Source organism: Chamaea fasciata, unplaced genomic scaffold, assembly GCF_029207755.1.
Source record: "Chamaea fasciata isolate MVZ Bird 193981 ecotype frontalis unplaced genomic scaffold, bChaFas1.0.hap1 SCAF_5, whole genome shotgun sequence".
NCBI classification, from domain to species: Eukaryota; Metazoa; Chordata; class Aves; order Passeriformes; family Sylviidae; genus Chamaea; species Chamaea fasciata.
The window spans coordinates 6,914,584-6,930,529 of NW_027094090.1; the positions used below are offsets into that span (position 1 = coordinate 6,914,584).

The 15,946-nt window shown below is 44.3% G+C and overlaps 1 protein-coding gene across 6 annotated transcripts in view; it reads right to left on the reverse strand.

The window, feature by feature from the left end:
- Positions 1–15,946, reverse strand: part of FRMD4A (FERM domain containing 4A) — a 357,979-nt gene that overhangs the window by 195,765 nt on the left and 146,268 nt on the right. Inside the window, exon 1 of one of the 6 annotated variants that reach the window (XM_066182741.1) lies at positions 13,372–13,725. The exons of 4 other annotated variants lie outside the window; for them this stretch is intronic. In XM_066182741.1, the coding sequence (XP_066038838.1) occupies positions 13,372–13,437 (66 nt within the window). In that variant the 5' untranslated portion in view covers positions 13,438–13,725. Of the gene's footprint in view, positions 1–13,371; positions 13,727–15,946 lie in introns of those variants that run through there. One more of the 6 variants, XM_066182746.1, reaches the window with a different exon arrangement.

The window sequence follows — 15,946 nt, forward strand, 5'->3', positions numbered from 1 at the left end:
CTATTGCCACCGAGTCTTTAACTAGTTACATTTGTTTTATGTTATCTTACAGTTCCTTCTGGCACCAGTTTCCACTCTAAGTTATCACACAGCCTCTGACAGGTATTAATTCCCATTCATCAGCACACAGGTTCCACCAACAGTAATTCCTACCATGGCACACACCAGTAGTAATTTCTTCACACCATGACATAATCCCTATTAGTTCTGACCACTAACAGGGCAGACAACTGTTATCAAATGGTACCCTCCTCATCCTCTGGGCATGCATTCAGGACAAAGAAATCATGGCTTACCCTTTCCACACTGCGTCTCCTCAGTGATCCGTATGGTATTTTGAATAAAAGTCTTCGGGTCCTACCCGGAGTCACAGCTGTCTGTACTACCATAGTGCAGAGCTAACTTGTGTGTGTGTGTGTGTGTGTGAGAGAGAGAGAGACAGAGTTCACAGCACACACAGACTTCCCTTGAAATAACTTACAGTCTCATCTAGATTTCCCAACTATCAAATAGCTGAGTGGGTTTTCACATCAGACCATATGAGTCAAGATGTGGCTTGTTTGAAAGAAGGAGGGGGGAAATGGGAAAAAAAAATTAAAAAAAGGAAACCCCAAGCCTTGTAACCTTAACAACATGCTTCAAGCAGTGGATCTTTAGCTTCCTTCTGTTTCTTGGTGTAGTTTGCTCAGCAGGATTGCTGTGCCATAGAGGTGGAAGAATTAAGCTTCTGGGGAGAATGTTCCAAAAACGTCAAGCCCGCTTCTTGTTGTTACAGATGGTAACCAGGTCAGTTGTCTAATCAAAGCTCTATCTGAGTTATTATACGTTTTGCCATGTGACTGCAGACCCCTCTGGTTTGCTGTACAGTAGATCACATGTTCACCTTAAAAAGAATATCTGGTGTATCACCATCTGGTGCAGAGATTAATGTTAATTCCTGGGTTCAGATATTCCTCTCTCCTCGATGTTGGAAGGCACAGAGCCAGAGCAGAGGGCTTGGGCAGCTCCTCTGGGCTGCTCAGCTGAACTGAGTGCTCACAGATGCAGGGTCTGAGTGGCACAGAGCAGCACATGCATGGTGACAGAGGACAGGCAGTACCACTCACACTCATGTCTGTACACATCCACATCACTGAAAGCCTGATGGGTGATGCCTGCAGCTTCTGTGTGTAGTCACTCACGTACAAAGATGATGTTACAGTCTGTAATTGTGAAGTATTACTTCACAAAGTCACTCTCAATGTCTACTTTTTTTTTCTTTTTCTCTTGCAAAACCACTTTAGAGGCTAGTAGATGATGGTATTTTCTTACTGTGGGAGAAAAGCTCGAAACTTTATTTACACTCTAAATTGTACACACATGTTTTGGAAAGGGGAAAAATACTTCCCCTTCCTGCAGCCTTTCTATATGACCAGCAGTTGTCCTAAAGCAGCCAGGTATAATCCTGTGTTTTTATAGGAAAGTGTTTTGGATGTTGTGTTCATTACCATACTCTGTTAGAGGTATTGGTCCACATGCAGTTTACAATTAATGTGTGCAAAGTGGGAGCTTCTCAACGCAGCAATTCCTTAGTGGTCCTCTGAATTTGCCTAGTAAAATGGAAAAGATGTTGGCCCATGTCCTTTTCCTTGAAGCAGTCTAGCTGGGAGAGCAAAAATCTGCTGAGTTGGAGAGTCAATCCCTTCCTCCATGTATTGTTCTCATTTTAATGCAAAACTAAAAATACTTTGTTTTGATCCAAGTCCAAAAGCTGGGATGAAGGTGCTAGGGACATGACATTAAAGCAACCATTTCAAATAAAAAAAGAGGAACTCTATCTGCTCAGCATATGTACATGCATTAAAACCAGTCAAGGAAAAAAAACTGCAGCTTGATGTGGGAAACTCTAAATATTAAAAACAATTGGCCTTTGTTCATAATGAGTTCCATATGTCTCTTGCCAAAGAGAGTGAAAGAGACAGGAAAAGATGGAAATATCTTAAGCATGACTGACTTATATAGGTTCTTTATGTGGAATAGGTGTATAGTTAGGGTCCTTTCTTCCTGAAGGTTTGGTGGGGTTTTTTTTTTTGTTGTTGTTGTTGTTTTTTTTAAAATGATTGTTAGTGCCCCCCCTGTTATCTCACAGCCTGCCTACCTCTTTTTGTCAAGTATGCAGAAGTTGCCATTTCCCACGGGGAACCTTTGCCTGCATCAGCAGAGCCCCCGGGGACTGACTGCTGGAGAAAGATGGCAAAGGTGGTAGCAATTAGCCTTGCTGGGAGCTTTTCCTGAATAAAAGCTGAGTCATGCCTGACTCAAGACCTCGGGGGTGAGTGTTTCATACAAGAGCTGAGTACCAAAGGTATCCCTGTTCACCCAATCCTAAACCCCGGGTGGGGCTCCTACCCAGACCAGCCCCCTTCCCCAGGAGTTCTCATATTCCTGCAAGCATGTTCTCCTTCCTGCAGGTCCAGCTCATGGAAAAAACAGCTCTGTAGATAGAAATTTATCCACTAGAGGGGACAAAGAGCCACAACACGCATGGAGATGTGTCTGTAAGCCATCAGGCTCTGGGACCAGGCACAGACAGTCCAGTGGTACCAGCATGAAACACCACACACTGGTATTCTTCACTGGGGAAAGGGGATTCATTCAGTAATTTCCACAAACCTCAAGTGTTTTTGCCTAGATTTTTAGGTCTTGCCAATTAAATGCAAATCTGTATATTGCTCAAGGCAGCTGAACGATAATAAACATCTTCTTCTTTACAGGAAACATCTTGCACACATGAAAAGTAGAAGAAATCCATCCATTTTCATGTTGCTGGAACCAATTCCAATAAGATCCCCATATATCCCACTGGGCCTGACTCCTTGCTCCCTCGCTGTGCTGCACCCCAGGCACAACTCTACGGGTACCCACCATGTAAAACTGGAGACCTGGACCCACTATGACACTTTCTTCTGTTTCATTCCTCATTTCCCAGGTGTTATGAACCTAGAGACAGGAAGCCAATCCTTAATCATCAGGACTGTGAAAACCATCAAGAGGATAAGAAGTTTGCTTTACATTTTTTGTTCAAAGCATATTGGTAGGCAAATGTATAGGGCAGTCTACTAGAATTCATTTGATAGGTTGCCTAAAGGTAGTAATGTAAAACCTACTCCCATGAGGGTCTTTCTACTTGTTCCCAGAGGGTGAGTTTGGGTGTTTGTGGCAGGCATAAGCACATCCAAGGGCACTTCAGCCCATCAAATTCTGATTTTGCCTCTGAAGATCCCCCTTTCCTATTTAGGTGGCTGCAGATGCAGATTGAGATGACCAGGCTCATCACTGAGTCTTCATTTAACTGCATTGTCTGCAGAGACAATCTCCAATTGAACAGCACAGTAGGAAATAAACCCCCAAATATTCTAAGGGACCATCCTGGCCTTGCCCCCACAGACCTTCAGGAGGGACACACTGTATTTACTAACTGCTGAAAGACAAAGCTCTTTAAAGCAGTGGATGCTTTTCAGTACTAATTGCAGGCTGCCAGGAACAGTGGTTTGTGGTAACAATGCATAAGAGGAAAGTATATCCAATGGATTGCTATTTGGACTAGATTTCTTTTTTGGTCTTTGATGAAAAGGAGAAAGGAACCATTTACTGCTGCAAAGTGTGTCTTATATTTGCAACGCAGGAGTCAAGTTTCAAGTCAGGATACTCCCAGCTGAGATCAATGAATGGAAACCAGTGACAGCAGTGGCACAGGCTGAAATGCAGTGAGTGGTATCCATCAGACCTATCAATGACATTGTATTGTAAAATTGAAAAGTCATTCAGTACAGAAAAATCCACTTAAGTTCGGTATTCCATGAAGACACAAGTATGGCAACAGCCTGAGGGGAAAATAAGGATAATTTGCAGCTCCTGGCAGTATTTTCCACCCTGGATGATATCTACGGCTTGTCAGTAGCAAAGCCAAATTCTTCCCTGGAGTCCTGATAGGGAAACCACTTCTATTTGAGCTCTTTAGCAGCTCCTATTAATCTTTGTGGGATTTCTTACTTCCCACTGTAAGCAATCCTCCCTAGCTATTTTGTTGGAAAGACGAGGAGAACAGAGTTTCCCCAGAGCTTTGGGCCTGCAAACCCTACGGTGACTTAGCTTACATTTTGTTGCACTCAGAATCAGACTGCAAAGGAAATTGCCTTGTTGGGAGAGAAAGATGTGCAGAGGTTGTCATTGCAAATCCAGCTTGCCTTTGATTTAAAAAAAGCTAAACAATTTTCCAGTCTTACATGGTGTTTTACAGAGAAATGTTGTGATCACTTTAGCCTGGGGAGGGATGTGGGAAAACACACCGGGTGCAGCTCCATTCCCATGTGAGTCCTTTCCATCAGAGCTGGCAATAACCCAGGAGCTCGCAGGGGTGAGAGAGAGAGGCTGTTTGTGGTCCCCAGCCACAGAAAGCCTGGGGGCTTCCCCTGTATGTGGCAGGGCTGTGTCACATCAGGGGCCACATGCACCATCCTGTCCCTGTCTCCCCTGGGCAAGCAGTGCAGGGGAGTGCCTTTGCTGTGTGCAACTACCCAGGCTGAATATGAAGGTCAGCCACACACTGGAACAGAGAGATTTGTGCTTTGTTTCAGTCTGATCTAGTGCTGGGGGTTATGCAGTGACCAAGGTAGTGTTGGACTGCATGTCCATCATTAATACCAACAAAGGCCATGGGGAATTTGGGCTCCTGTCACAAATTCACATCATGCTGCAACATGGTTGTTTTAACCATCTGCAGTTCACAGACATGTTAGTGGGTCTGACTAGCATAAGCCTAATCATAACCCCAGAACCAAGCCCTTCTGGATTCAGAGAAGTTCATATCTGAGGCGTATTGCTGTAGGTTGACACAGAGCGTCATGTCAGGTGGTCCTAAATGTTCTCATTCACTGCCATTCCAGCATCAATATCTGCATGGCTGCTCATGAGCTGCTTTGTGTACCTCAGCCTTGGGTGTTCATGGGGAATGGCTTGCAGAGTGGAGTGTGAAGCCCAGGATGTCACCTGCTCAGCCTGCACCTAGCCAAGCACTTAGACCCATCAGCTGCTGTGTCCACCAAGCCAGCAAGTTCTTGGCACAGCCCCCATTGAGAATCATGGCACAGAGGTAGACACCCCAGAGAATATCTTCAGGAAAGAGGGCAGAGCAACCTGGACCCTTCCTCTTCCTCTCCTGTCACCAGCCAGGCTCTCCCAGAGCAGCCTCCATCCCACTTCCAGTTCTCCTCTGCATCCTCTGACCTCTCTGTGGTCCTGGCTGGGGAAAGTGGTCCCAGTCTTTGAGCACCCAGGCAGATGGGCTGCTGGAAAACCCTGTCCCGAAGAACAGCAGCAGATAGCAAGCAGGGCCTCTGCTAGATGGAAGAACATTTCCCTTGGGTTTTAGTGTGCTGGCAGGTCAGCTCTTTTCCCACATAACTCAGAGAGACAGTAATTAATTAGGGAGGGAACTCGCCTGACCCCACTGCCCTGGAGACACGCCCCTGTAAACATCATGGAGGGGTTGAAGGGGCCACCTCTGACTTCCAGGGCTAATATAAACAAAGGAGGAGATATTTGGCAACAATAGCACATTCCCACATGGAGGCTGTGCAGCAGAGGCAGGGTGCAATGCACACAAGAGCAGGCATGCTCTTAGCTGGGGGATGACTACTCAATATTTCTACTGGGGGCCTGGTCTAGAGCCTTTGCAAATCCTGGTGACAGCAAGGAATGTGTGAATCCTTGGTGCATCTCAGTATCAAATCTTAAAATGTGAGCAGGCTACTCTTGTGGAGTGCTTAGCACTGCTGATTTGCTTCAATTCCTGAAGAAATAGGGGTTTGCTCAGCACGGCATGGAAGGTACTCAGCCTTGAGCTCGACGTAAGCCTTAAACAGGATGTGTGACACATGGACTATGTCAAACACTATGAAGATAAATGCTTCTTTGTTCTGTGCAATTTTCTCTCTTTTGAAACTTCATTCTTGTTACACTGCTTTGATTAATCTTAATGTATTGTGGGAAAGCATATGTGTCTGTGTAAGGGAAGGAGAGAGAGTAGTGTTGCCCCAAGAGAAAGCCACATGAATAGCAGAGAGACCAACATGTCCCTAAAGAAAGGAGGGAAGTAGAAGACCCCTGAGAGATGTTACGAGGGGTTTTTTTAAAGCTTTGCCAGACTTGGTAAACAGCTTTTTCAGGCAAATTATGTTTTGTAGCTGAGGTCTTGCAGGCATGGAATAATGATGACTTTTCTCCAGGTGAGGAGAAAACTCTGCATCAAGCTGAAAGAGGAACTGCTAACATTGGCAAAATACAAACCCATCCTGGTTGTGTTTTGTGTGTATTTTTTGGGCAGATGGAGAAATGTGAAAAGTTTGACTCTCTGGATCTTCAGTCTTGGAATCCTGGAGTCTCTCCTTGTAATTCCTATCTATTCATGTAACACCCGACCTCAGTTGTAGGACGCACTTGAAGTGGCATTTACCGCTCCTAACTTTGGTCCCTTTATGTGAGCTTGTCACTTGGACTCCTTTTGTCACAGCTGGAAGGAAATGGGTGCTTGCAGGATTTGAGACACAGACCTGCTTTAGCTGCTTATTTTACTGGGGGTTAAATGGAATCTGAAAGTGTCAACGTCTCCCCACCAATTACAAAACAAACATGACAACTGGCCACTCTTTGTCTGCCTTGCCAGCTCTCAGAGGTTCTCCCCTGTCTCTTGGTAGCTGTATTTAATTACCTTGTTTTTGCTAACATCCCTTTTGGCATTCCCACTCCCAGCTCTTTGTTCTTACTGTCTTGTGTCTGTGTGTTGTTCAGCATGGTTGACCAAGCCTAGGCTGCTCCACAGAGCTCTTGTTCTCATTCTCCACAAAGGCTCTCTGAGGGTCAGCAGCACAACCAGACTCTCATGGGAGTGAGATGGGAGTTCTCTGCAACTGATGGCACCGTGTGGAGGTTGGCAGCACAGCACTATGGCTTTTCCTCTGCTTCAGGGCTGTCCATGGCAGCTGGATTCCTGAGCTGGGCTCAAAAAATGACTCAACAACTCATAAAAGCCCTCATCTACTGTGAGCTGATAAATTTGAAGGTGCTAATTCTGTGTCGTGAAACCCTTGATTACAAGGAGCTGGTTGTTGAAAGGTAACTGTGGAGACTGTGGTTATGCATTTATCCTCTTTTAGAGCTGTCTGTAGGGACCTGATGTTATCTGCTGCTCAAGACATGATGCTGGACTGTATCATTCACTGGGAAGACTTTGTCTGATTATTTTTCATTTGTCAGTTTCAGAAGAGTCTAAACAAAACCTGAGGCAAGCTACCTAATTAGATCTCTTTAATGGTGCAATCCTGCTAAGCAACCTCAGCTTTTATTGCACATCAATGGGCCTGATTCTGCTTCCCTTCTCCGCACTGCCATAACTCATGCTGACTCCAGTGGTGGAGGGTGAAGCTTTAAATCTCTTGCAAACTGGATCCTGAGGAAAAACTGGGGGATGCTGTTGCCAGAGAGAAAGTCATTAAGAGCTGCTTTAAAGAACCAATATCTCAGATAAATAAACACATGGCAATGCCCATTATATTGCAGGGGGTGAGGTTAGCACCCACACTTCTGCATTATGTATGATTTGTGACTGCTCTGGGTATGAACTTGCTTCTTGCTCTTTGATTAGCAAGCCCAAACAGCCCGGCAAAGCCACAAAATTTATTGCTGCTGTAGAGGTTAATGGATCACTTTACATGTTGATAATGTCTTATTATTGCAATTGTTATTAAGAAAAATGTAACACAGACACTGGTAGTCGATAGCAACTGCAAGAATGTTTGTTTGATTACTGCAGGGAGGGGAGAGGACTGCTGCAGGGCTCATGGTGCAAATGGTGCTTGAAGCAAGTTAATCACAACCATCTTCCTGCACCCCTCCTGTCTCCAGATTGTCCTCAGTCCCAGCTATGAGGATGGCTACTGTTTATTAGTGTTGGTAGCATGAGAAAATAGGAAGATTAATGGCGTAATTGCCCAAAGAATGGACAAATTTCACAGCTGTCTATGCCAGAGCATGCTAGAAACTAGATCCAAAGCCACACTTCATCCTTGGCATCAGAGATGTGTGAGACATTGATAGTTGGATTATTCTGTGATTGTGTGGAGTCTTATACTCTGGAGGGAACAAATCACCAACCCAGGCTTCTGGAAGTTGTATTTCTACTCCTTTCTAAGTGGGAAGATGGTGGAGGATGCTACTTAAATGTCCCTCTGTCTCAACTTCTCTATCTGTAACATGAAAAATTATCAGTGCTGATTTTATTGTTGTTTCACTATTATTAATAAAGAGCCAGGTTAACTAAATGCCCCTCTCTTCACAGCTTAGTTTTAAGAGCTGGAATCTGTGGGTATTGGTAGCCACCACTCCAAATCCTTACTGGAACATGATGGCCTTGTCCACCTCATAGTGCCATCCCCATTTCCAAAGTCCACCAGGGAGCTCGGTCTCCTGTGATGCCACAGGTCAAGAGACCTGATCCTCATTTCAGACCCTTCAGTCTTAGCATTTGGGTCCCTCTCTTTCAAATATCCAGCTTTAGATCTGTCTAGATACAGGAGTTTGACTCCCACTTTAATTCCGGTTCATCCCAGGTAATTTATTCTGACTGAAGAAGAAATCTGAGTTTCATACTCTTGCTATTTTGGTGTAAACTCTGCCAGAACCTGACAACATGTGGAGGGAGACGAGCAGCTGTTTCTCTGTTTTTCTCCAGGAGTCTGGAGCATGGCAAATCTGGATTGCTACATCCACCCAGGGCAAAGCAATCACAGCCCCTCTCCATGCCAGAGAGCCCTCACAAATATAATTTCATCAGATACTCTTATATATATACAAATATACATATAAATATCATATATATATGCTATATATGGAGATATAGATACTTTAAAATATATTTAAAATATTTTTATAAATACATATTTAGACATATATGCATATACATGTAAGTATGTATTTTTTTGTGGAGTGTGGTGGGAGGAAGCCTGAGGAACCAGCTGTGAAAATAGATGTTTTGCAGGAATGTGGAAGGAACTATGGAATGTACTGTAGATTGACAGGATGTGTTTGGATGGGCTCTAAGACCCCAGGAGCCATTGGAGATAAATTGCCTGTTGTCTTTCAGGTGATATGTGAAGTGGGCCAGCACACAGGGTTCATGGTTTAAAGGCTTCATCTAAAGGGTATTTTTCTCTCCATGGATATCCATTATAGCTCCATCATGCCTATCCTCAGAATTCAGTCTCCTTTTTGATTCCAGCTGATATTTGACTACTTTAGGCTCACTTTCCTAACAGGATTATTATCCCCTAGCCTGTTTGCTTTAAAGTCTGTTTTTTAACAGGTCTAAAGCCGCATCCATAATGCAAGGAAAAGCATCCCTCAGTGGGGCGGGCTCCACAACCCTTCGCACTTTCGATCCCTCCAGACATTCCATGGAAAATGCCCCATGCATGCTGGGCATGGTACATCCTGGAGGTTTGCTCTACCTGTGCCTAAGGCAAGGCCTGGAAGGCAGCAAGGTTAATCCTGAGGTTTCCCTCAAAGGTCTCATTCACAGACTGCTCAAGAATAATTACTGTGTCCAGAGGCAAGGAGGGTTTAGCTCAGGGATGCCTTTTGCAAGCTATGAAACAAGGATTCAGAATCTGCTTTTCATATCCAGACTCCCTTTTCCCTGTAGCACACCCGAGGGACCTGCTGAGCTTGTCCCTGCACTGCCTCCCTACTTTGGTCACTGTCCCCTGTCCAGCTTTCTCCAGGCAGCCAAGTCCCAGCTCATCAGGTGGCTGGGTAGCAGCCCGCCAGTGATGACAGCTCATTATGAAATGTCATAACAGAGGCTTCCCTTTTATCTCATCTCATACAGCCCAGCAAAGCTCTCCAGTGCCCTTTGGAAAGAGGGGAAAGGAAGTGTCAGTGCAGCACCAGCTGCTCCTCTGACAGCGGAATGACAACGCTGTGAGAACACCGTGTCCTGGAAGGAAGTGGCAGCTCGTGCCATGTAGATGCAAATCTCTGGTTCCCGCAAAAAGAAAGGAAAGAAGGTTTTAAAAAGTGTTCTTGTGTAATACTAGCTTTCCAGAGGAAGTGTTTAACACATCTGCTCGCGAGGCTTGCCATCATCCCTGCAAAACTGCTGAATTCGCTCCAGGTGAGTTCCTGCAGGAGAATTTAGCTAAAAAGCTTGTCCAGAGAAAAAAAATGGCCCAATCCTATAGTTTTTCTCCAGTCTGCATTACTGCAGAAGCCAAATTACATCAAGGTGTATTAGTCTGTGCTGAGTTATGTCTCAGTTTTCATTAGAAACTGGTGGTTGCTTCTCATTTGTTGTCTGCTATAACCTTTTACACTGTGACAAAATGGTCTTGATAGTTTAGTACAAGCTATTAAAGTGAGCTTTGTTAGGGTCCACTGATCCAGGAATGGGTTACTGCCCCTAAGGTCCAAGAAGCATTAAAACTAAGTTTCTTCAGAAGAAAAAAACAGATAACTCAAAGCTCCATAGACCACAATTTCCCAATTTTGTAAGTAATCACCTGGTTTGGAGCAGTGGAGGGCACCGAAGAATTGGAAGAGAAGCATTATGGTGACAGATGGCTTCCCTCTTCCAGCAATAAACCTGACACAGATGAAGATGCATGGCATGGAGCAGACTTCAAGATCATTCCCAGGAGGGTCCTGTTACTTTGCAATCTGCCCACAGCCCATCCAGCCTGACCAGTCTGGCCCCATGCTCCTCACCAAAATACCCATCTCACTGCAGCAAAACACTTGGTAGTGGATCAGTGACCTTGGACAAATCCGGCTGCTAGAATTCTCTGTAACAGCCAGGGCCTGACGTTTTGCTCTTCCTTCATGTTGAGTTTTATGTTTACTTTTCTGTATCCAGTATATCCAGAGGTTATTTTTAGCACTGCTAAATGAATAGGTGGTTTAAGATCAAACAACATCAAGGCAAGGTGATGTATGAGCAAAGCCTGAAAATTGTGCCTGAGAGTGGTGATTCTGCATGTGGGACTTGATCTAGATTATACGAAATTCTTCCTGCCTTAATTCCTAGGTAGGTTTTAGAAGAGCCCAGCTAGCTGCAAATATGGTAGGTCATAAGGGAAAACCTTTCTCCTTGATTTACATGGAGGCTAGATTGGATTCCCAGCCCTGAGGTGAGATGTGAAGCCTGAACATGCTGCCCCTGGGTCGTACAGCCCCAGGCTCTGCAGAGCACACAGCTGTGACACTACTGCAGTGTTCCTGCACAATGCTGCTCACACACCCCAGCTCCTCCAGACACAGCTGTGCTCAGGAGTGGCACAGCATGGCACTGCACAGACATGTCCCTGCATCACAATTCCAGCTTAGACTGCACTGTTCCAGCTGGGGATGGTCCACTGGATTTCTAGAATTACAAATTTGAGAGACCAGTTCAAAACACAACCTGAGAAGATCTCCACTGATTTCACAAACTAAGGTTGCCTGCACCTCTGGAGAATTTGGCCCACATTTTATTTGGCCAACTGTCACCCTCACTGCAAAAACCACCGAACACCAAACCCAAAAACTCATGAGGAGAGTCATTTAGATGGAATCAAGGCATGGACATTAAAATAGACAATGGGACGTGAAGAGCCAAGAAGATATGATTCCCTGCTTCCCTGTCTTACTGGGCTGTGTGGCTCCCAGCAAGACAGGAGGCTTTTCATGCCCTTCAAACACAATCAGATACATGTAGGATTGTTCAACCTCAGTCAGCCCTGGCTTTCTATATGTTGTCATTCTCTGGGATTCTGCTTGGACCTACCCTGTGACAAAATGCTTTAAGCACCCAGTGTTCAATGACACCTGTCCCAGGAGGATCTCAGCCCCCCAGGTGTCAAACACCCAAGTCAGTGAAGCAAAGCTGAACTATAAATAAACCAAGAGGAATTGTGGTGCCAAGTTTATCCTACAACATTTTCAAATACTCCAAAGAAAGCACTGACCCCTTCCCACACAGAATAACTTTCACAGTGCTGCGGTCATGAGAGGCAGATGTTACATCTTTGGTTGTCATGGGGATTTAAATCTCTAGGGATTTTCTCTGGGATTCACAGTACTGAGAGTTGGGAAAAGGAGTTGAACCCAGAGTGGCAAATAATCATTAGGTTGATTCAGATATTACAGCCCAAAGAGTATTTCATGCCCTGTGTAGGGGCTTTCACAGGGCAGTCTCCAATAATTGTCATCTACCCCAATCTCAGCAGCCTGGGAAAGGGGTAAAGGCGCCTTCCAAAGTACTGAGGGGAGATGCCAGCACAGAGAAACTTGAATCCATTTCACAGCACAGATGGACATCTCAATAACTGGACCACAGGCTAGAAAACTGGCAAGATCTCATGTTTTTCACTTCTGTGGTTGATGCCTAAGATTCCTCATCACTTGACCCTGAAATTTGAAATATTCCATTTAAGAGATTCCAAAAAACTCTTCTGAAAATTCAGAAGGTCACTTGCAGTCTTATTTCTTATAGCCTGAATTCAGAGAGCACAGATCACCTTGGCATGACTTTTTTTTTTCACAAAGACAAATGAATTGGCAATCCCTCACTATTATTTTCCATCCCCTCCCACCAAAAAATCTTCCAAAACATGACTGTCTCTGACCTTTAGGCGAAATCCATCAAGCTGTGTTGGAAAAGGCAAGAATATATTTGGAAATTATTTGATATTTGTGAGAAACTTTAACATGAGATGATAAAGACAGATTCTTATCTCAGATGTGTAGAAGCAAATCATACATTGCTTCACTGAGCTTTGATGATTCCAAGGAAGCAATCCCAGATTAACACAGGTTTAATGTATTTGATACATCCAGGAGTAATTAACTGGATTCTCGTGAAAACACAGCTGTTTGGCTTGCTCCTCCATCTCTTACAAAATAACCCAAGAGTCAAAATTGTAATCTAATAGCTGTCAAAATCCTGAAGTCAAGAACACTTGACGTCAAGCAATGCACAATTTAAATCCCTGTCAATGGAACAGTTTTACAGAAATATTCTTCAAACTGACCAAATCTCTCCTCCTTTTCATGTCAAATTTGTAGATTATACACAAATCCAGTGGAAAATCTATCCTATCTCACACTGTTCCCGTTTTGAATATTATGACTTGAAGGAGATGCCTAAACCACAACATATTGGTAGAGTTGGATTACACACAGTTTATCAGGAAATGTAAAGAAATTAAGTCAATGTAACACTTGGGATATGCCATAAAATTTGTATACTGCCTTCTGGATTCTTGGCATCTCAAATTAAAAAGGAAATAGTGGCTTACTTACAAACACATCCATTAGTAGGTGCTCCAGTGTCACTTCAATATCCTCTAATTTAGCTGCTAAAGTCATTGTGAAGTCAAACAGAGGGAAGCTGTCAGAAGTCGCAATCCAAAGTGTCTGTGGCCAAATCTCGTTCTCAGACTGTCACAAATGAGTTTCTCACAGATAAGGAAAATCCAAGAAATCAAAACTTAACATCAGAGTCCAGATGACGCCTGGACTCTGTGCCGGCTGTCAGCCCTGCTTGCAGGACTGAGGATTATTCCATGTGTGCAAGACGGGAGCAGAAGCTGCAGTGTGTGTGCTGCCTTCCTTTCAGAGCTCCCCAGCCAGAAGCATGGAGTTATATCTGGGAAACCACAACAGAGGGAGGGAGAGACACACACACAAAAGGAGAGAGAGGGGAGGAATGGAATAAACTGCCTTTGACTATGACTGATATTTATAGGACTGCTTGTTTTTGACTCCAGTCCATTTCTCTGTTCATTTCTGACCTTTCACAAATGGGCCAGCACACTGGAGTGTATTGTACAACAGGGGCAGCGGGTCCTACAGAAGTTGGCTGTGACCAGTGCTGGGCCAATTCACACAAGCTCTCCATCAATAGCTCTTTGTCACAGCATACCAGGCTCTGTGCTGTAGAGAGTGACAGAGGAGAGCACAGACGTGTAAAAAACAAGGAAACAAAAGTTGTTTGGATACTAATTCTTTCCTAAGAGTATTAATAGATCCACTTACCCATTCCCCAAGGCACTGGCGTGCAGTGGTGACTGCTGAGGTTATGTATGGAGGGGAATAACCCCAGATAATACTGCAGGGTTTGACTCTGCAAACACCGCTTCTGACACATACTCCCACCACTCAACCCTTTCAGCTCTGCAGCATCCCTGTCCCCATAGCACTTCTCAGGACCAGACACTTCCATTTATTATATTTATGGAAAGTTTAAAGCATGAGGCCAAGTGCTTGCTGCTGCTCCACACATCTGCTCCCACTTAACTCAGTGGAGAAAAGGTTTCTGCTTGCCTAGCACTTTGTAGCTCTCACAGCTCCACATAGAGTGGGAAGGTATTGATGGACATGACCCAACCAAAGCAAAAACAGTGGAGGTTCCCTTCAAGGATTTTGCATAGTGTTAACTGGAATCAACTAGAAAGGAAACTGAGGCACAAAAAGGAGAAATACTGAAAGTATTCATCTGGCCCGGATCGGTGTCAAAGTCTTCTGCATCCTAGACAGTCCCAGGTTCATCCAACTGCCTTTCATGATGTTCACATTGCTCAGCCAAATTATTTTTTATTTATTTGACATGTACCCACACAATTTGAAATCTGAGAGTGAAATCTTGCATGTGATGTATTCCAGACACTGGACAAGAAAAAAAATCCACAAGGCTGCTCTAAAGCTTTCAAAAACTGAAGACCAGTATTATTTCTAAATGTGTGAGATGGATAGGGTTGATGGAGCTTAGAAGGACCTCTAGTCATAAATTCCAACTAAATATTTCAGAGTTATAGCTGAGATCACATTTTCAGACATGTACCCATTAGCATCTGATCAGGAGCTGCATCTGATGGCCGAGTTTTACTAGACAACAACATGATGGACCATTTGGGACATGTTATGATGGATGATTTCAACAGCAAAGAAGGACATGTCATACATTTTCCAGCTAGACCAACTCTCTTTCACACATGGCCCTACATCAGATAATAGGTTGACTGCTCCAGAAATAGACCCAGCACAGGAAGCTTGTCTACTGCAAGAAAGCCTGTTAATCATTCACATGCTGCCCTTTCATAAAGCTTTGACAAAGTGTCTGTCTTCACCAGTGTGAGTGGAGGGATGTTTTAATGAGTGTGGATCAAAACAAAGAGGAATACATTTGGAGGGAAAGCAGTGGAAACCCAGGGAACCAGAATGCAGTAAGGCAATAAGCAAGCTGATGTGCATGGCCACAGGGCTCACCAGAGACAGGATTTCATGTGTTCTTGTCTCTAGGAAGTATTTGAAGGAGAAGACCTGACCACTGGTAAGGTCTTCATCCTCTCCAGCATGCGTGGAAATTCAGAGATTCCAGGAATCTGTGGTTTCTACACAACCAGGCAGGTTACTAGGACACATGACTGGCCTTCTGCAGGTCCCTGGCCCATAGAGATCAGTGTTTGGGCTGTGTCAGATGAGCCAGCAGTGGTCCAGCTGGACTGAATCATGCATTTGTCCACCTCTAACTGACCCAACTACTGTCCAACCATCTGACCACAACAAGAACTTCACTGGAATCAAGCATGTGATCCCTTCTGTCCTCCCCACCTCATTTATTGCACAAACGCCAAGTGTTAAATACTGAAATACTAAATTAAATATTCTTTTCTGTAGGCTCCCTCTGTGCAATAGAATAGGGCAACCATGTCACTTGTGCCCCTTGACTGTCCCTGTAGCTGCATTATATTGGTTACAGAGATAAACAACAGGAGACATCTTCCAGGGTCAGAACGCAGTGTCCATGTGACAGACTCTTTGACTCCAACACAGGCTCATTTTTGTCTTCATAAAGATGAATTTCAAGATTATTTCA